General features: G+C 38.1%; 1 protein-coding gene across 1 annotated transcript; it reads right to left on the bottom strand.

Moving 5' to 3' along the window:
* Window positions 1-4,247: 4,247 nt before the first annotated feature.
* On the bottom strand, window positions 4,248-7,757 carry LOC149957805 (uncharacterized). The gene is made up of 4 exons (XM_090164908.1): window positions 7,605-7,757; window positions 5,207-5,403; window positions 4,618-4,872; window positions 4,248-4,503 (listed from the first exon to the last, which is right to left on the bottom strand). Exons 2-3 carry the CDS (start codon window positions 5,352-5,354, stop codon window positions 4,622-4,624), a joined length of 399 nt encoding a protein of 132 aa, XP_090021034.1. The 5' UTR covers window positions 5,355-5,403; window positions 7,605-7,757; the 3' UTR covers window positions 4,248-4,503; window positions 4,618-4,621.
* Between the last annotated feature and the right edge of the window lie 17,779 nt (window positions 7,758-25,536).

Raw genomic sequence — 25,536 nt, 5'->3', positions numbered from 1 at the left:
AAAATCGACGCTTACAACGCGACCGGCCGAATCAGAACGAAAACTGCGAAAGATCGCGTTAAAAATCTTTTTAAAATAAATAAAGTTATCAGATTGAATTAAATGGCTCTCTTGAATACATAAAATATCTAGCTCGGCAGAACGAAAACAACCCACTACACCTTTCTGTTTTTTAAAATTACGTAAGCCCTTTACATTAAAAGTCCCTATTTTTGAAATACTCATAAAAATATATTAAAAGCATTAAGGTATTACTTAAAGTCAATAAAAAAATTGCTGGTTACTTCTTGCGAAGAATACCACCCGAAAAGCTACCAGGGCGTTTCGGAGCAGTCCTGGTATTTGCAGGAGATGAGCTGCTTTAACTGTTCTTAGCATGTCCGGATTTCAGTGCGGTGAAAGGCTATGCGGAGGAAACTTTCTTGACTGTAGGGGTGGTCGTATTTTGCTAAAAGTGCGTTCAGTAGGTTCATTCGGGGAAGCCATTTCTGGATATTCGGCCAACAAAAGCGGGAAATTCAAGTGGCTCGGGGATAGTGGATTTGGCTGCTTGGAGACGGGAGGAATGGGACAGCTGGTTCTGGCCACTTCAGCTCTCTGTGAGTGAGAAGGGCTAGATTCAGCATCTTTAGGAGTGGACATCGATTCGATTTTTCCGTTGGACTCGTCGTCGAACGAAATAGGAACATCAGGATTAACTATTGGAGTAGGTTTCTGCGATCTTTCGTATTCCTCTATCGCACGATCGGTGGCTTTTTGTACCCATCGCCGATCTTCTGAAGTACATTCTCTGGCCAGGTGGTCGCAAGCTCCACACTTGTAAAACTGACGCTTGACGGCACGATACTGGATGTTGACTCTGTAGCTACCGGCTAAGATTACATTTGGATCTGGTGATTCTTCTTTTAATTTGATAAGTCTTTTTCCGTTTGTAAGTAGTGGGAACTCTTTGTCGGCTTCATACTCCCAGGACAGGACATCGCCATATGGTCGTAATCCACCACTGATGACAGCAGGATCCAGTTCATAAGCGGTGCCAACGACCAGGGGCGGCTTAAGGGCCGGGCAACCCGGGCAACTGCCCGGGGCGCCGTTTTGAGAGGGGCGCCAAAATTTAGTTGTGCGCCTTTTTAGTTTACCAAGAATTGGATTTGTTTATAAAAAATTAAAGAAAGCATAACATAATTTGAAAAAACTTGAGCTAATTAGAAATACAAACCGTTTTCCCAACCAAAATGTCCAACATCGTCGATGATCGTTTTTTTTGCGACTATTTATTTTAAAATAGTAAATAAACCATAAAACTACGGTCCATAGTTCTGACGGATAAAGCATTTTCCTGGGATTTTCATTATAAACCAGGGTATATAATAAGAAGAAGAAAAAGTGGTTGGGCGATACTACAAGAAAAGAAGTGTGTCAGAATTTTTAGCCCGGTGTACCTAGCAACAGGGGGCATACCACCGGAGTCCTATCATCATAGTGCCCTACGCCAGCGTCCCCAAGCCCGGACAGGTGACAAATCCAGCATGGGTAGTAGCGTGGGGCTAGCCAGTAAGAATTTGCCTGTACACCGATTACGTAATCATTAATGAGTTCAGATGATTACGATGAGTACAGAATGATTACGATGAGTACAGAATGATTATGATGAGAAGATAATGATTACGATGAGTACACAGGCAACCCAAAACTTTAAAATTGTTACAGATGAGTAATTGTGTACAGTATAATTCCAATGAATAAGCGTTATTACAGATGATTACGCACTTTACAGATGATTACACGTGATTACAGATGAGTACGCGTTATTTCATAATGATTACGATGATTACATATGAGTATGAAGATTACAAATGATAACGGGATTAAAAATAAGTAGAAAAGATTACAGAAGAATACGTAATCATTACAGTTAGGGTGTACACCGATTACGGGAAGTCGATAGCCCCTAGGGTAGTAGTACCCTACTACTTATGGTCGGACCTTTGACGCAAGCCACTCAACCCAGCAGAAGGTGCAGCAATGGGTGGACCAATTCTCACTTCGCACACAGCCGTGCGAGTAAGAGTGGATGCTATAGCAACTCCTTCCGACACCCTACCTACGTAGGTAAAGAGTCATACCCTTTGTAGAGTGCTCCTAAAGGGGAACGACGGGGCACAGCGGTCCACATAACCCGGCACAGCTGGCCACGGAGATCGCGGTGGGACTCCATAAGGCCGGGAAACATAACCAACGTGCCCTCACACGGAGGCCCGCCACCCCACAGCAGGCTACCCAATCCGCCGAGGCGGCTAGTTTACACGGACACTCTCCGTTAGCCTGAGTCGAAGCTCAGTTTCCAGACAAACCTGGCCGAAGTCGGAGGTGGAGATAGGACCATTTGATCAGAGCTAACATCTCCCAGTGCGCCACCGCCCTTATGGGTTAAAAGAGCCGGACCCCGACTCCCCGGTAAACCCACCAGTTATTGCACACTCTAACCAATTTAGGGCCACAAGAATAGAAGGAAGCCCAAAGTAATACAGTACTTCTATGTACTTGCTTGCTATTTCGTTGTCATTTATCCAGCTTTATGATAAATAAACTAGCAGGCCATTTTCAAGAATTCTATTTGTTTCTTAGACTATTATGAACCTGCATTTAACATTCTAAAATGCATTTAAATCGTTTTCGATGGCTAGTACTTAAGCAGTCTATCGGTACGATTTAATCTGTCGTGTGTCCGTGGTTACCGTTACTCTCTTCTATTTTACGCGCACGCGCAGAAAGCCATTTATTACTTTCAGTTAAATAGTTTTCTTAGATATATATTAATTAGAGTCACGTTGAATTGAATTAAGATGTCCGAGAAATAGAAGCATTCTGGTACTTTTTATAAAAAAAAAGTAAATTAAGAGAAGCCGTTAAAGCAGAAAAGCAAGCGACAGCTTTTAAAAAGTTCATAAGTGTAGGCCTTAAAAAAACCCGTAAAAAGTTTCTTAATTAAGTTGTTAAAGCAATTAATGTAATGAATAAAAGAATTAAGTTTACTAAGAACAACCCGTGAGTTAAAAATAAAAATATCCAGAGATTATTTTTATCTTTAACTCACGGGTTCTTCGTAAACTTAATTCTTTTATTTCACATATTAACCGTGATACTATTCAGTATGGACATTATAATTAATGTACTTAAGGTATACTAGTCTTGCCACCTTACCTAGTGTTTCAAGCTCCATGTAAAATTACCCTGTACCATAAAGAAAGTATTAAATACGTTTACACAAAGTATTTAGAAAGGGATTAAAGGGATTATTTATTGTTAGGAAAACGGAAAATTTATAATTTATTTAGACTCAAAATAAGAGGGGCGCCAAAAATCCCCCTTGCCCGGGTGAAAAATATTTCTTGAGCCGGCCCTGCCAACGACAGTGACCATCAGCTCATCGGAGTCAACGGGAGATACTTGGAACGAACCATGAACAATCTTTATGGCTCCAGAAAGGAAGATCTTATCAAATTCTTCCTTTGACGAACAAGTGACATGGAACACTCCTCGCTGAGGCACAGTAGCGCCGCCAGTGGTAGGCACAAGTAGGCTTAAAATTTTGGGCCTACTTAGGAGGCCTCCATTTTGAGGACTATAGGCCTACTTGTGGCCTCCAATTTTTGAAAAGGTGCTTACTTTAGGCTTCCAATTTACGAAAAAGGTGCCTTTTTGGGGCCTAAAATTCATTGAAAAGATGACTACTTGACTACCAGTTTTTTTTATTCCTGAACGGCTGGTAATCTTTGCTTTCCACTTTAGAAAACAAGCCCCATCAGGGGCCCCCTGCAGAATAAAAAGGGTAAGTTAAGTGGTGTTAACATTCCGAGTATATTTGTAAAGGGGGATGATTGTAATTCAGGGGGAAAACAGCTGCTTCTATAAGCCGCACACGTTATCGTAAAACGTAAAAATTACCTTGGACCTTAGCTCCCCTCCACCTCGTGGCAAGTTCAAAGAGCGAAATGTCCCCCCCCCCCCCCCCCAAGATGCAAATTGAGAAAGGGGGCCCCCGCACCTGACACCTGTTCGTCCGAGATAGTGCTTCTAATATCTAATTACCTGCCCCTTAGATAATCTGATTTGCTTATCTAGATTAGATATCTGACCAGTTTCAGATTTTGAAATCCGACATTAAAGTAGATACGCAAAACTGATATCTGTCGTTAGCGACAATCATTAAAGATCATTAAATCACCAGTTTATTCTGCTAAATATTTATTTGGATCCAAGTATTTATAATTTACACAGGTGAATAGGTCTAAATACAATATATTGCCCAAGTTACATTCTATCGATTCCACCAATTTTTTAAACAGAATAGCCGTAATTGTCTCCGGACATAGGGAACCACGTTTAGGAGTCACTACGTCAGTTCCTTGTGAGAATTAAAGTTCAGAGGCCACCGAAGACCCAGGAACTCCGAGGTAATCACAGGCCATGCATGATACTCATATAGTCCACTTCGTGCAACTGTGTTGAAATAAAAACAAACTTTATTTAGACCAAAACTTACGATGGCTGACGGTGAAAACTGCATTCACCGTGAGCCTGGCTATAGAGTCACCTTCCACCATTGCAAAATACCTTTTTAGTACAGCAATAATTTCGATGACTTGGCTTTGTTACTTCGCTTAGCCATCTTTGGATTGAGCGCCGAAACGTCTATTCCTGAATAATTGTCGACACTACTTGACGCGTTCTGCGTGTCGTCCACCATAGCCATGGTCCCGTCTTCGTAGTAACATAGGAAAACTGACACGATAGTATCTTTAACCTTTTTACAGAATTTGGTGTCACAGTGTTCCTTGAGCCATTCGAGCTTCAGTGTTGGATTCATTGCTAAAAATAAGTAAGCTTTATTTTTGAAAACGTCCTGGAGTGATATAACGCTTTTACAGAAAAGGACAAAATGGAGGACCATCTGTCAGACTAAAAGTCCCTTAAAATTTGGCTTCAGTGGCGTTACGACAGTGGGGACAGACGGGAAATTGGGGCGCCAAAAACCACTTGAAGACCTTTTTGTCAACCAACAAAATGTGGTATTTTGATTTTAGCTATTTTTGAAGCCCAAAATGACGCCATTCTGGAATTTTGCTCTAGTTGCCACATACTCTCGGTAAGCCACTGTTTAGCTTCACTGCACTGTAGTTACATATTTGATAGAACAATATACTCATGGCAATCCACAAAGCCGAAGTATCCGAATATTTGAAATACATAGTCAGTTTGTCCAATGCCTTGGTACTTGCTTCTTTCATGATTCCAGTTGAATATCTTTTGATTTTTTCTAAATCGTCTAAGAGCAGCTTAAACATCGGCATTATTATTGTACCTGGCCTGGCAGATGCGATTTGTGGCAAAATCGAAGTCCTTGAAAAAAAAACATTTACTTCTGGTTTTATAACTAAATGATCAAATATAAGTTACTTTTAAAAATCTATCAAGGAATCTAAAAGCAACCACTCTTTATCAAACAAATGGAAGTTAAAAAGATCCTTGTCCGTGCTAGATATAGAATCTACATTAAACTAGTAAAAGATCACTATTGTACACTAAAAGTTTATTAAAAACTGCTACGGCCGTTTCGACGCCTATACTAGCGTCGTCGTCATGTTTAGATATAGAATCTAATGACTGAAAAATCATTGGTTACCATCGGTAAAAAAATTATATTTGGTATTGCGCTATTATTAGCGCTCTAAGAATCGTTCCTCGTTTTAGCATTGCATAAGTAGATCCCCATCTGGTCTTAACATCTAAAATTAATTTGTGATTAGGTAGACCGTGGACTACGTTCAATTCTGAAAATTTGTCCGATTTCGTTCGTGACAACCTAATAGCAGTTACAAGCTTTCTCACCTCGAAATACAGAACAGTTACGTTCTTAATTCCTAATTATAAGTAAAAATACAATTTGGTACTTTGGTCACGGCCACTCTGATACTTATTTCCGTATTTTCAGATGCTTCAGAATATTCGTTTGATTCCATTAAATTTGAATCGTATTCACTTTCATGTTTGGCATCCGACTTCAAAAACCTAAGTATATCTTGCACGACTATGTTTAACACATGAGCAAAACATCGAATACGATAATCTGGAGTAAAGCGGAAACCTAACTCAACGTAACGATTGGCAAATTCTTCAGTAAATGTGTCGTTGTTCCCAGCGTTATCCATTGTCACAGCCAAGACATATATGGAATTATGTAACTAAGTTTTAACTACTTTGAGAGCAGACTTGGAAACAGTGTTATATTTAACGGGGGCCCTACGGTCACCTGACCCCCTCTTAAGTTTATTTTTATTGAGGGCCACTGGCCCAGGAGGGGGTGAAACGGGAGAAAAATTTTGAAAATATGGAGGAAAAATACTACAATAACAATTGGTTCCATTACTTTCGTAAACATATATTGACTTTAAAACGGTAACTTCAACGCTAAACTTCCCTCTCGACTAGGGTAGGGTAGGAAAACAGCTTTTCAGAAACCGCGTAAAACCTTATTTTTCTGAAATTTGCGTGAAATCTTTAAATATTTTTTGTTTAATTTGGGGTCCCCGGTGGCCCGCAACCGCCGTTCGAATGATTTATTGGAATGTACCCTTGATTTCTCTTAAAAGCCATTGACCTCAGGGCTAACACTATTTCCAAGTCCGAGAGATTAGGTATTTGTAAACATATTACATTTCTTATTTGACGTTCGTGGAGTAATGTTATAAATTTTGCACAAATATTTATCCCTGTATCGCGTCCGGGAAAGTACATAAATCCTAACAAGCAGTCGTGCTCATTCCAGAACTTATCCACGTTACGGCTATAAACGGTATCATATTTGAGGACGTCCAACAATCGTGCGTGAACGACATTTGACTCTGTACATTCTAAGATATTCAAACATGTTGAGATGACGTATCTTGTACAAGGTAGGGGGAAAATGGTATTAAAAGAAAACAAATACAAAACAAGGTTTTAAAATTTTGGTTTACACCAATAATACCTAGTTTAATTTTTACAAACCAGGTTTAAACCAACCAAACTTGATCTTGTACGAGATTGAATATCGATAATAACTTTAACTCTTTCTGTAATGTTCTCCGTTTCCAACCGATATTCTTTCATAATATCATTTTTCAAGGTCGCATCCGTCATTTGCAAATGGGCAAGAAACATGACTGGATTCAAAGCGTACAACATTTCCCTTAGACTTTGGTCTTCAACTATTAGAAACGACTGATCCGATAACACCGCGAAACGCACCAGTTTTAAACTTGGGCTTACCACATCGCTCTTATGCAATAAAAAAACTTAGATTATTTGTCCTAAAAAATAATGTAACAATAGCTCAAGAAAGCACTTGGTCCGTTGTTGGTGTTATATTAGGTGGGGCAACAATAATTTGGTTGATGGCTTTGGCAAACAATAAAGGTTACGCGATATCCGGATGCTTAGTAACTAAATGTAGCCTCATATTGCCCGTACTCTTATTTGACTTGGAATCGTGACAATACCTTCCACTATTTACATGTACTATAATTTAGATTTACTGAACTTTTAAGTAAAAAATCACTTACCCTGAACAATGAATGCATTTTGCAAAACAACTAAATGACCCATCTGGTTTAAGTACGTTCTCAATCGAGAAATGTTACCAGACTTTACTACGGTAATGGTGTGGCTTCTCTGTCAGTGTACCACTTGCCATGTCGATAAAGACTGTCCCTTCCTTGCACGCGTTATGGTTAACTAATCCAAGACGACTAGTTTGTAAACGAACGTAAATTCGTTTGTCATTTGAGATAAGATACATTTTTTTGACACTCACTGAAAATTAGACATTTTCAAAAAAAAACACAGAGAAGGTCTATCTATTTGATCTACTGCAGCTATCGCAGATTATACATACGTATTAAAAAACAGATGCCACCCAGATGACGTCAAATCTCTTTAGATAAGCGTCAACTGGTAATTGTTATCTGTAAATTGATTAAAAAATCCGTTAATCTGCGAACTGAATGGATACAAAAAATTGCAGGTTATCTTTTTATGTAATAGATATCGAATTCGGTTAGAAGCACTAGTCCGAGAGTTACCGTGTTTTCAAGAATGTCGTTTGTTGATAAGCACAATATCGTCCTAGCTGGGCCTCCACCAGGTGGTAAAACTGGAAAACTCCAGCTTATTTGGGGGTTTGTGATTCGCCCACTCGGTCACGTGTTCGAAAGGCCGGTGGTCACTCTTATGTTAACCAAGTTAAGACATTATTTTTACCAGAGTTTCATTTCATTTTATGCGCTTCTTCAAAGCAGTTCTCTATATTTCGAGTCTTTCTCAGTCAGTTAATTTAGGGTCCTTTTTACCTCTCCGAGGGGGAAAAGTCCCCTAGGAGGGGTTATACAACCAGCGTGTCCGTCTGTGGGTGTTGGTGTGTGGCCTGCGAACGCGTTCGCATTTTCGGGGCAAAGGGTAATCACTGCGTACGCAGTCGAACAACCGTTTCAGCAGTTTAAAGGTTGGCAAAACCACCGTGTGACGGTAAGCGTTAACGGATAAATTTGCGATTGCGTTGATTTTTTTTTTTCGTTAACGCCCACCGTCGCTACGTTTGTTATAAGTGCGTTTTCTCCAACTACTTCTTATTGACTTTTGGGACAAACCGAGTGCTGAGTGTTATGGCAACCTCTCAACTTCCAATGGCAGGGTTTCCACCAATTGTTTACGGTAATCGTCTTAGTTTCAATTTGCGATAGCATCGAACGGGATTCGAACCCGAGCCCTCCTGCATGACAGGCGAGTGTTCTACCACATGTTACAGTTCACAGAAAATTATAAGCTCAGCTTAAGCGGAAGCGTTTAGAACAAATTAACAGAGTATTAAATTTCGGTTTTTATTAAAATAGAACGAAATTTCGTGTTCCATTTAAATTATTGAATTGAAGATATTATAATGTAGCGTCTTCTCTGTTGATTAAAAAGAATGGGCCTCCCAGGTTTTGAACCCGAACCCTCCTACATGGCAGGCGAATGTTCTACCAAAGAACCACCGATACATGTAACATTTACTCGAAAATTATAAACTCAGCTTAGCGGAAGAGTATATTAATGGTTTTTAAAGTCTACATTTTTTACGTATGAAATTTTAAAGGTCAAATCTTGTTTTAGCGCAGTCAGCAGAGATAAGAAGGTTAAAAGGTAGAACCTGTGGGTTTTTTGTTATTTATTTACGAGTTTTCTTATCGTCTTTAAAAAAGTTGTAATAATGCAAAAGCGTTTATTTAACGTGTATTGATGTAAGAGCGGTCGTTTCGTCAAGTGGCTCCCTGTGCATTGTTGATGGTAAGGTTTTTGCTTCTTGTTAATACATTTGGTGTGGAAATTTGGATATCTACGATTCCTAATGCTGTCGTTGATTTCCTGGGTGAGAAAAATACAAATACCCTCTGTAGATATTTATTTCATTAAAATTTGCTTCGTATTATACAGGGTCTTTTTTTTGCTCGGAAAAGTGTTTTTTTTTCAAAAACTATTTATAGTACCGATTTCAAATTTGGAAGGTCAATTCTCTATACCGGGGGACATCAGTTTGAGAAATTTGAGCGTTTTCGGTAATGTTTTTCACCAATTTTGAAAAATTATTTTTCGACCACTAGGTGCGAGATAAAAAAATTTCTATTATAAAGTTGTAGGCCGTCATCGAAAACCCTTAAAAATTGTTCACTCGACGAAAAACAATTTATTTTTCCGGTAAAATTCGAGCTTGAAAAATTTACAAGTTGGTGAAGCCAAATTACGATTGTTTGAAACGATAATTGAAAAGGGAACAAGTCTAATACAAACGTAGTAGAGTTTTCACACTTGAAAAAATGTACACGTTTGGTTTTTAAATGCAGATATTTTATTCACATAAATTTTTACAAAACATTTTCAATAATATCACCATTGGCTGCAACACAGGTTTGTGCGCGGACAATTAAGTTCTCAAACGCTTTCTCTACCATTTCTGGTGTGACGTCTCGGCAAGCACTGATTATTCGTCTAATGAGTTCCTCCCTAGTTTCAATGGGCGTGGCGTATACCTTTGCTTTAACGAATCCCCAGAGAAAATAATCCAGCGGTGTTAGGTCAGGTGACCTTGCTGGCCAATGCACTGGACCATTTCTCCCTATCCACCTTTCAGGAAACTCGTTCTTGAGGTGCTCAGTTACTTGCCGGGAAAAATGCGGAGGGGCGCCATCTTGCTGAAACCACAACTGACGTCTTTCAGCCAATGGAAGGTCGTCGATTGCGTCACTCAGTTCGTTCTGTAGAAAATGTAAATACCTTTGGCCGTTGAGGTTCGTCGGCAGGAAAAAGGGACCAATCAAACGGTTTCCAACAAGTCCAACCCAAACATTGACCCGTTCAAATTGAACCTGGTGATGATATTCAAAACCCCAATGTGGGTTGATGTCAGACCAAAGATGGCTGTTTTGATGATTAAAGGGCCCATCTCTAGAAAATGACGCTTCGTCGGAGAACAAAACATGGCGCAAAAATTGTCTATCTTCTTGGACAGCATTTAGTAACCAGTTGCTAAATTCATAACGTCTTTGATGGTCTCCGTCAATTAGTCCTTGGTGGAGCGTAGCTCTGTATGGGTGATAGCGATTCTTACGAAGAATTTTCCACACACGATTTGCAGAACAACCCAAATCAGCAGCGGCGTTAGCGCAACTGTGACGAGGATATGCCACAAAGTACGCGAGTACATTGTTCTCGAAGTCTAAATCCGGTTGACCCAATCCGCGAAACCTAGGTTGCAAGTTACCAAATTGATTGAAATCGTGAATTGCTCGTCTTACTGTATTTACAGATGGTGCTCCATTTGGATGTCTTTCTGCGAAGATTTCAGTCACTCTTCTAAGGTTTTGCGCTGCTTCTCCATAGTAAATGGCAACTATCTCGGTACGCTCAGCTACTGAATAACGAGGCATTGTTCGAAATATTATCAAACACTGATAATAATCTCCCAAAGTTTTCCTTTAAATACCCAATGCATGTTTAGGATTGACCTATAGCCTCGTGTGTTTTAAAGCCGGTCGTTTTTTTAACCAAAGTTTCAACTGGATTAGGTAATTCGGTTTCAATTATCGTTTCAAACAATCGTAATTTGGCTTCACCAACTTGTAAATTTTTCAAGCTCGAATTTTCACTGATAAATAAATTGTTTTTCGTCGAGTGAACAATTTTTAAGGGTTTTCGATGACGGCCTACATTTTTATAATAGAAATTTTTTATCTCGCACCTAGTGGTCGAAAAATAATTTTTCAAAATTGGTGAAAAACATTACCGAAAACGCTCAAATTTCTCAAACTGATGTCCCCCGGTATAGAGAATTGACCTTCCAAATTTGAAATCGGTACTATAAATAGTTTTTGAAAAAAAACACTTTTCCGAGCAAAAAAAAAAGACCCTGTATTTAACTGATAAACTTGTTCTGTAAATAGGGTTAAATTCAATTGTGAATTGTTTTAGTACGTCTAACTCGCTGTTGTAATTCCTTAATTTATATTATTCTGAATAAATTAAACTCGGTTGTTTGGTCTCAATTATTTAAATTAAAATTTTATACCGGGCGGGATTGAACCGGGATTACGTTTTTAGTAAATAACTCTGAATTGCGGATACCTCTTTAAGGGTCATCTCGAGAGATTAATACCACTAGGGACAATTCTTCCGAGGAGAGGTATATTTTGGCTTGCCAACTTGTTGTTAAAATATTTTTGGCAAGTGCCGACTTCTACCTCCTAGAGGTTTAAAGAAGCCGTACTGCACTTGTTCTAAATAAAAACATTTCGGGCTAGTTTATATAGTTATTTTTTAACAAAACTATATTAGTGGTGTCTGTTTTGATTTAATATTTTTGGCAAGAGCCGACTTCTACCTCCTAGAGGTTTAAAGAAGCCGTACTGCGCTTGTTTTATATAAATACATTTCGGGCTAGTTTATATAGTTATTTGGCTTTTTTCAAGCTTTTAGTAGCTAGATATTTTGAACCAAACTATTGGTGGTGCCGAGGGTGGTACCATTTTTAAAAGGCGTAATATCTGGAGTTTTTACTTTAACAACTAAAATCAGAATGGGTTCCCGAAAGATTATGTCGGGGGCCCAAAAACGCCAAAAATGCAAGAGAGAAGCGAGCATACTTAGTAGTCAGAAAGACGTAATGGAACGATTTCTTCAACCGTCAGCTAAAATAAATAAACTGAATTCAGGGGAGACTCTAGGTTTTACAGAACCTGAAAACAGTAAAAAAAATGTTGTTGACGTTTTACCCAATGTCGATTTCAGTCCGGCTAAGGAGATAGTTCTAAATTCTGACTTATCGGAAATTTTGGTTGAATCCTCTTATAGAGCCTCGAGTGAAAAGAAAGACAATTCAAACGTAAGACGATTAATTGCTTTAGATATTAGTTTAGATAAGGATTGTCTGCCCGTTCAACCTAACATCGCGTCTTTTCCCAAAACCCTAATGGGTGGTAAAAGCCGAGGCTTCAATTCTTCTTGGTACACCAAATACCAAATGCTCGAATATTCTGTAGCAAACGATAAAGTTTATTGTTTTTGTTGTTGGAATTTTTTAGGTGGCAGAAATACGGGATTTATTGGGGGGTTTTCGGACTGGAAAAATATGGCCAAAAAGTTCGAAGAACACTTTACTTCGACTAAATCTTTACACCAACAGTCTTATAAAAAATATTCAGACTATTTGGAATCGAAATCTCGAGGCTCAATAGTACGTTAGGTTGATCAGCATCATAATACAGACGTTGCTAGAAATAGCGATGTCTTAGATGCCCACGTGCAGATAATAGTACTGTGCGCCCAACAAGATCTCGCTCTTCGGGGGCATGTCGGACGATGAAAATGGGAACAGGGGCAATTTCGTTGAAATTTTTGATTTATTAAAGATAATTTTTTTTTAAAATAGAGTTAATACCCAAGGCACCACCTTCGACCACAGAAGCAATGTTGCTTGTGCGTGATCAAGTAACAGGTGGCCGGGTTACAATGCGTAGGAGGGTGGTGGCAAGCCCTTCATGCCACGCGAGCCAACAGCTCCCTACACTAACTATTACCGTTAACCTCAGCAAGTTTTTATGGGAAGGGGAAACCGAAGATCTCGATGGAAAACCCCTTTAACCAGACTTAAAAGCCAAGTGCGAAAGTATGAAAATTGCGTTGCTCGGAGTTATGATGGGGCCAGTGTAATGAGTGGGCACGTAAAAGGGGTGAGGGTTCAAATAGAGAAGGCAGTAGGTGGAAATTGTCCGTACGTCCATTGCTATGCCCATCGTGTATTTTTAGTTTTGTTTGAATGCTGCTCCAATATAGTCGCGATCTATAATTTCCAAAGCAATTCAGTTATTAGGAGTGAATGTTTTGATAATTCTCAAAAAGAGCTTTGCTACGAAATAGTTGGTGGTGGAGAAAAAAAAGGCCTTCATGACTTCATAAGTAGATTTGATTCTGTTCTATTAGCATTGGAGAACTTGGTTGAAAATGGTAAGCCCGAAGAAGCTAACTTGATTTTGATTACAGCTTTAGATAAAATATTAGGGATTACAAAGTTCGAGAGTCGTTCTAACTGAAGCTATCGTTATTTGCAAAGCTACCATAACTACCTTAGAGGAAGTAACCCCGAAAAATTCGACTTAATTCGGGACGAAGCTTCTAAGTTAGCAGAATCCGTTTTTATCACTGTTCCCGATCGCAACACTGCACCTTTAGCTTTAAGAAAACGAAAAATAATCCCTAATCAAAGACTAAAGCATAATGTGGTAACGTGTACAACAGGAAACCGAGACACTAAAGCAAAGACCTTAAATGAACAGTTGAGATCAACTTACTACCAAATAATCGATAAATTTATATCAGAAATGAAAAACCGATTTTCAGAAAATAATAGCCTAATTAAGGAATAACTGCGTCTGACCCCGACTCGGAAAACTTTATCGTAGAAAATGACGTCCTAGCCCACTGCCAAATATACACTCGCTTTAATTTCGACCTAGATTCATTGAAAGGTCAAATTAAAATAGCCAGAAATTTAATAAAATCGAAAAACTTGAAAAGCGTAAAGACGTTTTGTTGAGGATAATTCTGAAGTAAAAGGGGGAAGAGCATTCCGCTTTCGGCGGGATGATCCGACTTCAGCCTTTCTCTTTCTCCTTCTGCACAAGGTCAGCAGTTCACAAAGACTTTCTTTACTTGCGCTAACACAGTTTTATTTGTGGCAGCCATAGCGCACCGAAACCAAAAGGTAAACAAAGTCTTTCGTTCCCTTGGACGGTTGGACCTCGGACTCACTCTCTATCGAGAAAACTGGTGTTTGTGTATCACATGACCGACACGACGTCATAACCGCTTCTCTATTGGCCAAAACCGGGACGTGATTTTCAGCCGAAGGTCGAAATTTCAAACTGGAGTAGATACGGGTTGACCGCCGATTTCCCTCTCGTCTTGAGAAGTTTTCTCTCCCCTTTCGACTTTCAGCGGGTTTGTGAACCGCCAATTTCTAACTTCGTCTTCTACCTTACGCTTTCAACTTCAGCTATGTACCATTTTTAACGTCTTTGTGAACGCGGCTTAACAGACTGTTATCACTATCTAATGACGATGGAAGGTGGCTTTCCCGACTTAGTTAAGTACTATAAAGTTGTTCTGTGTATTCCCGTGGCCAATACTATTTCTGAAAGGAGTTTCAGTTCCTTGAATAGAATTGAAACGCGTCTACGGACAACAATGCGAGAGGATAGACTTTCCAACCTGGCCACATTATCCATTAATCGAGATTTATCGAATCATTTAAAAGAACATCCGATGTTAGTGGTTGATGAATTTGGGAAGAGCTCTAATCGCAGAGTGTCCTTCATTGAGTAAAACGACTTTAATATTTAAAATAAGGGATTATTGGAATTGGGAATATTGGATATCTAAATGTTGGTTAAACTGAGGGACAAGTGAAAAAATTAATTTAATTTTAGCTTCACATAATTTTGCAATAAGAAACACGGTGAACTCTTTCAAAACGGAGAGTTTAGTTAAAAGCAAAAAACGTGAAATTATCGATTGAAATTATTGCGTAGAGGGGGGCCTCTAAATTCATCGGTGCCTACTTGGGAAAAAATCCTGGCGGCACTACTGCTGAGGCACCTGGTAACCGAGTTTAATTACAATTTTGAGCAATTTTTATATTTTTAATTCAACCATTATCTTTAAAGGTATGATGAGTATGTTGCTTCCATCAAGAGTGTTACTTCAACTGTACTTTCTGACAAAGCATTTGATACTTTATTCAGTCTTGGTTCAGCAGTTTGAATGGCACCGGGAGGAATTATTCCGCTTCATTATTTTCCTTTGGAACGTTTCTTGGGTTGTGTATTTTTAAGACTATCGTTGCTTCGAACTATTCAGTCTGATGATACGGTAATTAGTAGTGGTCACCTCAATTATAAACCGATATGGTGATTGTTACGATTAATCTGATTGTGCCTAAATTACCAATTTTACCAGATATAAAAAAAACGATACTGATTTTTTAAGATTTTTTGCCAATTATTTCAAATCGTTATTTTCAAATACACAGTACATGGTGCGACTAATCTTGAACTTTGAATTAGCTGATGTCAGAGAAAATCACTATAGGCAAATAAATAGCTTAAAATCTGAATCTATACTAATTGCCATATTGTGAAACATGTATCGGTTTAAAATGGTGATAAGAAATTATTAAAACTCTCCCATCTAGGCTGATAACTATGAGACTACATTTTATCAAATACTTTGAACCTATCCTCAAAATATTGGAGGAGAACAAGTCCTAAATCACCTAAATGACATTGCAAAGAATAGCGAAAGAATTGCTTAGCACAGTCGAACAGCGGTACCAGTGGCTCTTATCAAGCCAAAGTTTTCAACTATGGAAAACTATGGAACAGGGTTACTTATGCTATGTAATCATCAATTTTTGGAAAAAGGTGCAGCGACTTAAGTTAAAAAATGTACTCTGAAACATAAGGGGTGAAAAAAGGGTATACCCCCAAGCTCAAATTGATGAATACACGAACACTATGTTACTGTCAAGAAAATCCATTTAACCTCTAAAAAGTGCGTTGGAGGAAGCAGCTGTTCAACAAACTATAAGAAATTTCAACACTTCTTTTGGAATCGAGAAGCAGGTGATCTTAAGAAATCGCTACAGTGAAGAACAAAGTTATGACCAATCACATAAATTGGTTGGTGCAGTGCTATTTCTTACATTTTATTGTAGTTTGTTTTAAGTGGCGGTGCGTATCACACGATATTACAGAAAAATTATCAGTATCTAATCGTGATGAATTAAGATATATGGTTGAAAGCAAAGACAGATACCTAACAGCTTTAGCATTACAAATAACCAACATGTTAACGAGAAGCCTCTTTGCCTACAAATTGAATAAACATTATTTATCCCAATTAAAACTAAGTTATGTTAGATTACCAATCACCATAAAACCTCCTTGGTTTAGTAGAAGGTTATAGAATTCCCAAAGAGATAGTTTGGACATTCATTAATTGTTAAAAGTCTTAACGTTAGCTAGACCTGACAAATACCTACTATTAATAAATGTTCTAAACAAATTACAATAATAAGTATCTTTTTTTTGCTTTAATTTTTAGCTAATAATTATATTTATTTTCAACTGAGCAAACACAAAATAAGCTATAACTTTGGAACTAAGTAAGCGGGTGACATGTAATTTGTAAAAAAAATCCTTGACCTTTCAATTTTTAATAAACAATGTATTTCAAATTTATATAATGAATACAATTTCACATTGAAATGAATTTTCAACTATATTTTACTATATATCCAAGTTATATTGGTTAAAAATAAGTTAAAATGCATTTCCAGCTAGCTAGCTATATATAAGTAATATATATATTTCTATGTTTTCAGCTCAGTAAATTAAAATTTTACCGCAATTTTTCTGTTTCCAAAGTAAAAGACAGGTAAAATAATAAACACCCTTGGAACACTAAGACGCCAGTCTATGTAACGATAGCTTATATAGTCTTTGATAGCAGCTTTATAGTTATTCATGAAATACGTCGAAACTTTGAAATTTTAAACGTTTTCACAAGGGTGTTTAGAGTAGGCAAGTGTTTATTTAAGATTCATAGCGAACAAGGTAGAGTTTTCAAAAATAGCTTAAAGACTCATGATATTGCTCCTCCCACGGTAATCTTTAGTAAAAGGCTTTTTTTGTTTATTTAATTAGTACAAAAAAATATTAATTGTATAAAGTCTCTTAAAATTTACAAAATATATACAAATTGAAAAACACATTTAAAATATCAAATCAAAATATATAATATATATAAAATAATCAATCTAAACAACAAGTTTTAAAATTACTCGTAACTCATTAAAATTAAATCATTTTTGAAATAAAACGTACTTAAATTTATCAGATCTAACCAAATGACTTCTGGGATACATGAAATGTATATTTTTTCCACTTGGAAGAACGCGGCAATAACTTTTTGCTTTCTTAAACGTCGTAGACCCTCAACGTTTAACAAAAGCTATCTTTAAAACCTAAATAAAAACCAGTTACTTTTCCCACGTGTTTCCGCTCGTGGCGCTACCAGGGCACTTTGGGGCAGTTCTAATCCTGGAAGGCAGTGGCGCCAATCCCATGGGGGCGGCGGGGCCGAAGCCCCCATTGGGAAAAATCAATGGGGGCTCTGCCCCCATTGGTATGACCGCCGATGTTAAAGGCCATTTACCTTTAAGCATCCGTTGCAAGAAAGTGTTGCCAGCAGCCTCATTCCAAGTTTATTAGTGAGCTTCGGCCCCCATTGGGAAAAAAAGCGATCGGCGCCACTGCTGGAAGGAACGGAATTCTGTGTCACGAAGATCTTATCATATTCTTCCTTTGACGAACAAGTGACATGGAACCCTCCTCGACCCTTTTGTCTGACAACAAATGATTGAAGCCGGACCAAACTCATCGAAGAAGGCTTTGGCAACATCAAGGTACTTTAGGTTATCGAATAAGTGTATAAAGCCTCTTCAAATTTACAAAAATATATACAAATCGATCAAGTTTTAAAAATTCTCGTAACTTATTAAAATTCAATCATCTATTTTATTAAAACCACTTCGTCGTCGTCCGACCTTCGTCTTTCTGCCCTCTGTAATCGAAAACCCTGTTAACCCGGCCGAGTGGTAAAGTCTGCACGTATGGGTAGTGGCCCCTCTTTTCCCACGCTATTCTGTGGTTGAGAAAACCTATTAGCTCGGTCTCTCGGAGTCTTTATACTCAGTCGGGGCAGCAGTAGGTAACATTGGCAAAGCTGGGAGGGGGAATGCGACAAGCTTTTCGACACTCCCGGCCTTTCCGCCGTTTTGCGAGGCGAGGGTGGTGGCAAGCCCTGCATGCCACGCGATCGAGCCAACAGCTCCCTACACTAGCTATTACCGCTTGATGATTTAGGCCTACGGTGGTGCCTTGGGTTTTAGCCTAGCTGATTATTATTAAAATCAGCGTACTCTCTGAACTTCTTATTACCGACCATTACCTCATTTATATAAACTATGACACCCTCATAAATAATTGTCACTCCTCGCCGCTGCGAAATCTCAACCTTAAAAACATTAAAACATTTGAACTCAGTCTTAAAGGAGTTAATTGGACCCCTGTTCTTTACTGCAAGGAGATTAATGAAGCATATAAAATCTTTGAATCCCTCATCTCCCTAGAACATTTTAAAGCTTTTCCGCTAAAGACCTTTTTTGCTAAGAAGGACTCCTGGATGACTCCTGAATTAATGTCCATGATTAGGAAAAAAATACAAAAATTATGTAAACGACATCCCACCCCATTTATTAAGGAAAGCTACTTAAATTATCGAAATTTTTGCAAACAACCAAATTAGGAATACTCGCAATTCTTATTATTATCAAAAAGTCGCCCGTGCAGGGTCTAATAGAGAAAAATGGAAAACTATTCCTTTGGAAACCAATACTTTAAATCAATTTTTCACTTCCAAAATTCAGCCCATCTGAGCTGACTCCGGACTCGGCTACCCCTCGCCCATTCCTAATACTATGATGCTTTCTCCCGTGACACCCGCTGAAGTTAAAGATATAACTAAGTCTTTGGCCTCGGGCTCCACCCCAGGCTTGGATGAATTTCACCCCCGCCCTCTTAAATTTGCTATTGACTCTCTTCTGGTCCCTATGGTATATCTCATCAATCTGTCTTTCTCCCTAGGTAAATATCCTGAAAAACTTAAACGAACAATAATTATTCCCATCTATAAAAAAGGTGAGATAGTCACCCCGTCCAACTATCGATCCATCTCACTACTTCCTTTTATTGCAAAAAAAATTTGATAAATCTTTTCTTAATCACCTTTCAAAAATCTTTGGCCTCATTTCGGGCTATCAGTTTGGATTCCGTCCGGGGACGGGCACTGTCAACGCTAGTGCGGAGGTTTATCATAAAATTATTAATTACTTGGACTCACGCAACCTCTGTATAGACGTTTTTCTGGACATCCGCAAGGCCTTGGACAGTGTCCCGCAAACTCTTCTCGTCTTATCAATAAATTATACAGATTAGGTATTAGAGGCAACGCAGGTTTATGGCTTCAAAGCTACCTCTCAAACCGATTTTGCTTTACAAAAGTGGCTGGGAAGCTCTCGTCCCCTGTTGCCCTGGGATCGGGAGTCCTCCAGGGGTCTATAATATGCCCCATGTTGTTTAATATCTATATTAATGATCTTGTAAAATTGACCGCTGAGGGTTCACTTTTTTATATGCAGATGACACTTTACTATTATTCGGCGGTAAATGTATTGGCTTCATCGCTGAATCGATTAATCTATGTCTCTCTAACATCTACATTTGGCTAAAACATAATGATCTTACACTAAATTATGATAAAAGCGAATATATGATATTTTGTAACCGGGGGAAACAAATCAAAGCGAATATATGATATTTTGTAACCGGGGGAAACAAATCAATACCCCTGATAATCTCATTTGTATTGATAAGTACAATCTGAAAAAAGTTGCCAAATAGAAATACTTGGGACTTTCATGTAAAGTTCATTGCTAAAAAACTATTTAGGGTTTGTGGTCTCTTATATGTCTCAATAAATGCTTCCCCAAAAAGTGTTACTCATGTTATACCACGCCCTATTTCACATGGTATCTGTATATGGGGTAATACTTCCCAAAAAATTTAGACCGTCTTGTTTTCCTTCAGAAAAGAATCATGACATTCGATCAATTTACAACCTACCATTTTTAGCGCATACCAAAGATTTTTTTTAAAAAGCAAAATATTAAATGTAACCCAACAAATATTATTCTCCTCATTAATACTTATTCACAAGGACATTAAGTCTGTCCGCTGTCTTTTTCCAAAAAATCCTAGTAAAGTCCACACACGTTTCGCAAAACAGCTAATCGAACCCATCTGTTAAACTAGTAAAAAATTCGCCTATCTTTTCTATACCGGTGTCAAAAACTTTAATAGCGTGTGCCCAGCTATTAAAAATATTGCAACTGAATCATTATTCAAGAAAATCATTAAAAGAGGTATACTTAATAATAATATTGATTTCGTGCAGTTTTAACTCAGTGTATACTCAAATGGGTATTTGTTTTTTCCTGTTAATTTTTATATTTTTAACTTGTGATCTGTTAGTTAATTTTTTAGTTAAATCTTTTGTCATGATTAATATAAAAAAGAAAAGTGCTATTTTTTTCCCTCATTGTTCTTATTGTATACGAGGGCTTACAAGTCGCTAAGTTGACTAAGCCCCCTCTCAACTTAGTTAATCAATTCTTATGATGTGAAAATAAATTGAAAATTAAATTGAAAAATATTTTTATTTTTTTACTTTTTTCAATGGTGTGCCCCCCCCCCCCCCCGAAACAAAATCCTGGCTACGCCACTGCTCGGAAGTACTTGCTGTAAAAACAGCGGACTGGGATGAAGTACCACCTAGCACGTCCTGTTGATGGACTTTTGATATTCTTCCATTACGAAATCAGCGACTTTTTGAACCCATTGGCGATCTTCATTAGCACTCGATCTTGGAATATTTTTGTAACCATTTTTCTTTGCACAATAAACAAATAATAATAAAAAATAATAATAATAATAATAATAATAAGACATCTTCACTCAAGCGTGCATAAAATTTTATCATTCCATATTCTGGCTCCTTTTCCAGTAGCACAGTAAACCAAGGCAATAGCCATGTCCGGTTGGAACTAATGGGAATACCAAATATGCTCAGGGCAGGTCTTAAGTAGCTTAATCAAACCATCGTTACGAGCAAGAACTCAAGTCAACCGCCTCTTTTCCCACTACCCACTCGATTTACTACAAACCACGATAAACTGAGAAGCGTAGGTGGTAAATTGCCGTCCCTCAAATTCGTTTCTGACAGGCAGAGAAAGTCCAATTTATTATCAATGATTGTTGTGGTATCTTCCATCCGCTTTTTTTTGCGAGGACACTTGCATGTTCAGGCAACCAAACTTTATAGAACTCTGCGTACCTTGTGAAACCGTTATCGTAATCCATGGAAGATGGTCACATCAGAGGTCGGGGTGACTTGTCGGCCTAACATACCTGGTTCCCAGAAGGCCGGCCCCGTAGCACATTTTTTGTCGCACCACCACTTCGGCAACGTTTCTGTCTTTTGAGTTCCCGGAGGCAATCCCTGGGGAGCATTGTTTGACTCAACTCCACCACTGTCCAACGTTGACCGGGTGCACTGCGACTTCACTCTGTTAGTGAAACCTTTATTCTTCCATATTTGAAACTAGTAGAGCAGTCAGGAGCAAGCCTGACCTGTCTATATTCCAGCACTTGATTGGTTCGTAGACTACCTGACACACTTAGAATAATTTGCCTGCTTTCAGCAATATCTAGCTCTATCAAGACAGGTCTATTTATCTTCCCCGTACGTCTACCAAACCGAGAACAACTTTTCACCGCTTAAGGTATATCAGTACCAAGTTCAAGATTTTTCCTTAGCCAATTCTCAGCGCCTTCAGGCGTATCCAAATCATCAAATTTCATTCGGAAGGCCACCACTTTAGAGGCTGAAGTAGCCACTGTATCAGACACTTTGGTAACAATATTAGCGCAAGATTCTGCGATTGATCCGTCATTTGATCAGTAAGAGTAGCCGCCTGCTGAGATAACACTTGAAAAGACTGCCGGATTCTAAAAGTCTCCTCTTTTTGATATTGAAATAGTATACAGGGTGTCTTAATTTGATCGGCCCAGGCATTTTTCTCAAAAACTATACCTTCTAGAAATGTGAAATTTTCAGTATGTACTCTCTCGGGGGAGATCGTTGTTATTTGTGAATTTCAGAGAAATCGTGAAATGTTTCACGGTTTTAGAATTTGTAGTTTTTGAACGCTAGGTGGTAGACGAAACGTTTCAATGAGTAAGTTGTAGAGCATACTCGAAAACATTTAATGGAGTTGGTATGGTCAAAATCGTACATTTTGTCACTGAAATAATAGGTCATGAAAAATAACAAGTTGGTACTACCCAAATGTTTTAACGCCTCATGTTATTGTAATGATTGTCTGTGAAAAATGAACATGTTTTGAGCCAAATCATTGTTTTACCTTTACAAATTAAGTGTTCGAACAAGTGCAATTTTATAAGGAATTACAGTAGGACCCCGCACACGTTCTCTAGGGACCAAATGTTGGTGTTTTTTTATTGAACAAGAAAAAGTAGTTTTAGGGTCTACAAAATGTCTAATTTATGCCAACTGAATTTCCGAAAGCTTTTTTTTACACTTATGATTCGTTTAAAATGTGGGTCCGTTTTAGTAACATTTCACTTGTTCTAACACTTAATTTGTAAAGTGTTAGAACAAGTGCAATTTAATAAGGAATTACACATATGGTTATTCTGGCGGTTAAATGGGCAGTCCCTTCCAAAGGAACACTCGTCGGACGCCATGATCAAACGGAGGAAATCTTCGTTAGCATCCGCCATGGTACTGAACCAGTTTCCAAAATCCAACCTAAGGTGCTGATCACCATCGTGAAGTGCTTGGTGGAGCGTGGCACGGAATGGTTTAAAATTATGGTGGTTAAGGACACTCCAGACATAATATTTTGACAAGTCCAAACCGTGACAAATTTCACGATTTTTCTGAAATTCACAAATAACAACGATCTCCACCGAGAGAGTACATTCCGAAAATTTCACAATTCTAGAAGGTTTAGTTTTTGAGAAAAATGCCTGGGCCGATCAAATGAAGACACCCTGTATTATCGACTGATATCTGTAGCCTTTCGACTTGAATCCTCAGTTCCTTAATAATTTCTTCCTGATCATCCTGTCTTTTCTCAAGTGTATCGTACCGTGCCTGGAATACTCTGTGCCGTCGTTCCAGTTCATTTACCAGAATCGTCTCAGCACTCGCCACTCTGTGTTCCAGTATGGCAAACTTTGACGCCAACATAGATTCATTGCTATTTAGCATTACTTCAAGCGAAAAACCGACCAATGACTTCCTTGGGGCCATTACCAAGGTAAAATTATGTCCAATGGTGTGCATTAAGGCGTTGCTAGTACCATTATCAACCTTTGGAGAATATTTCGTCCGTTGTAAAGCACTTCATACATTTAGAAGAGTCCTGAACATCGCTTGGAATTGTCCTCTCATTGTCGACCACCACACACTGTATCGAGGCACACTCAACATGGTACCAGTAGAGACACTTTTCACAGTTAATCCACAGATCCTTGAAACCGGTACCTTTATTCAAAGCACACTCATATTTGAAACAGGTTTGGCACTTTTGACTTTCATCCTTACGCAGAGTACGACACTTTCGTAGACCATAGGCTTGCGACATTACTACAAAAAAAAACCCTACCGCCCGCAAGACGATGCGTCTTACCCCGTACTATGTATAGGGCATACCACAAACGGCTACTCCGCTAAGCCGAATACTCTGTAAACTTAAAAACCTAGGCCTGAAAAAGCCTAACACTATACCGCCAAATTTTGTACTATTTAACTCTCTTACAAAGAAAGTTATTATCCAATGCAAACGTTAGTCACTTTAAAACCTCAAAATGTCAAAAGATTCAATAACTTAACTTGGGACAAAGTAAAAATACAAAATAAAACCGGAAAAGATAGCGACTTTTTCTATAAGTTTCACTTTCCAAACGAATAGGTGTTTCCATAAAATAAAATAAAATAAATTAAGAGCATGAAGTGTTTTTCTCCCATTAGAATACTTTAAATATCTTTAAGAAATAAATTGTTTGACGCAAAAGTTAATAATTGAATTTTTTCTTTTAATTAGTGACATATAGTTGGAGAATAGTGATAATAAACGAAGACATGAATGAACATTGGTAAATAAAAATGAATACTGGAAAATATGAACGGTAGATATGAATGAACACTGTTAAAAATGAATGGTAATATGAATGAACACTGGTAAATATGAATGGTAATATGAATAGTAATATGAATGAACACTGGTAAATATGAATGGTAATATGAATGAACACTGGTAAATATGAACGGTAGATATGAAAGAATTCTGGAAAACTTTAGGAAAACAATGAAATATCCCTGGTGTATGGTGAATGCAGCTCTGTCCCTTACTGAATCAAAAAATGAACACCCATAATGAAATTGAAAGCCTTTCACATTTCCAGAAGCTTTCTCGATTCAGGCTTGTAAACTAGTTCCTTTACAAATCGTGCTGAAATTGTCCTAGTAATATTATCAACTACGGTGGGTTCGCAGATATTGAGGCATGATTGGCGTTGAGATTGCACCTGGAACGTTTCGGCAACACGTGAGCTTCGATTTTTTCGCTAATTCTTGCTGATTCTCGTAAATAAGGAACTGCTGCCTCAATGAAGGTCAACACTACATAAGATACAATTCTAATTACCGGTGTGAGCGTAAGGTTTTAGTTGATGGATCTGCACAATTAATATTTCGATTAGAAAATTTCCTCTTGCGTGGCTGTTTCGGTATCCTATAAGCTGGATACTGTGGGAATACCGTAGGTACTGCCGTTTTTTCAAGTGTTCGTTCTTGAAGACCTTTACAGTAATCTGTTTCACAAAAGTGTAAACTGCATACAAAGCTCGCTTCTAATCTTCCATTTATTTGAAAATTATCCCGAGATATTTTCCAGTCACATGCCTCTCGACGTCCCATCAGAAGGAAACTCGTGGAAAGAAAATTCAGGAGTTTTACCTTTTACAGAAGGGCAAAAGGGAACACAACACAAAGGCATTTTTCGGTAATGATATGTAAGTACTTAAAACTAAATCAAAACATTAAAAATAATTTAAAAATTAAATTAATATCTTTTTACATAAATCAAATACCATTCAGCATTAAAGGGCAACGCAAGTCAGCTGGCATTTGTGTGCCTAT

Source organism: Leiobunum rupestre, chromosome 2 (genome assembly GCF_980474605.1).
Source record: "Leiobunum rupestre chromosome 2, qqLeiRupe1.1.hap1, whole genome shotgun sequence".
Classification (NCBI taxonomy): Eukaryota; Metazoa; Arthropoda; class Arachnida; order Opiliones; family Sclerosomatidae; genus Leiobunum; species Leiobunum rupestre.
This window is presented reverse-complemented; position numbering and strand designations above follow the sequence as displayed.

Bases quoted from the DNA above. Each gene is read 5' to 3' on its own strand.
- LOC149957805 (XM_090164908.1), bottom strand. From the start codon at position 5,354: ATGCCGATGTTTAAGCTGCTCTTAGACGATTTAGAAAAAATCAAAAGA. The intron at 4,873-5,206 runs GTATATTGTTCT...ACTTATTTTTAG, and splicing joins GGCTTTGTGGATTGCCATGA to CAATGAATCCAACACTGAAG.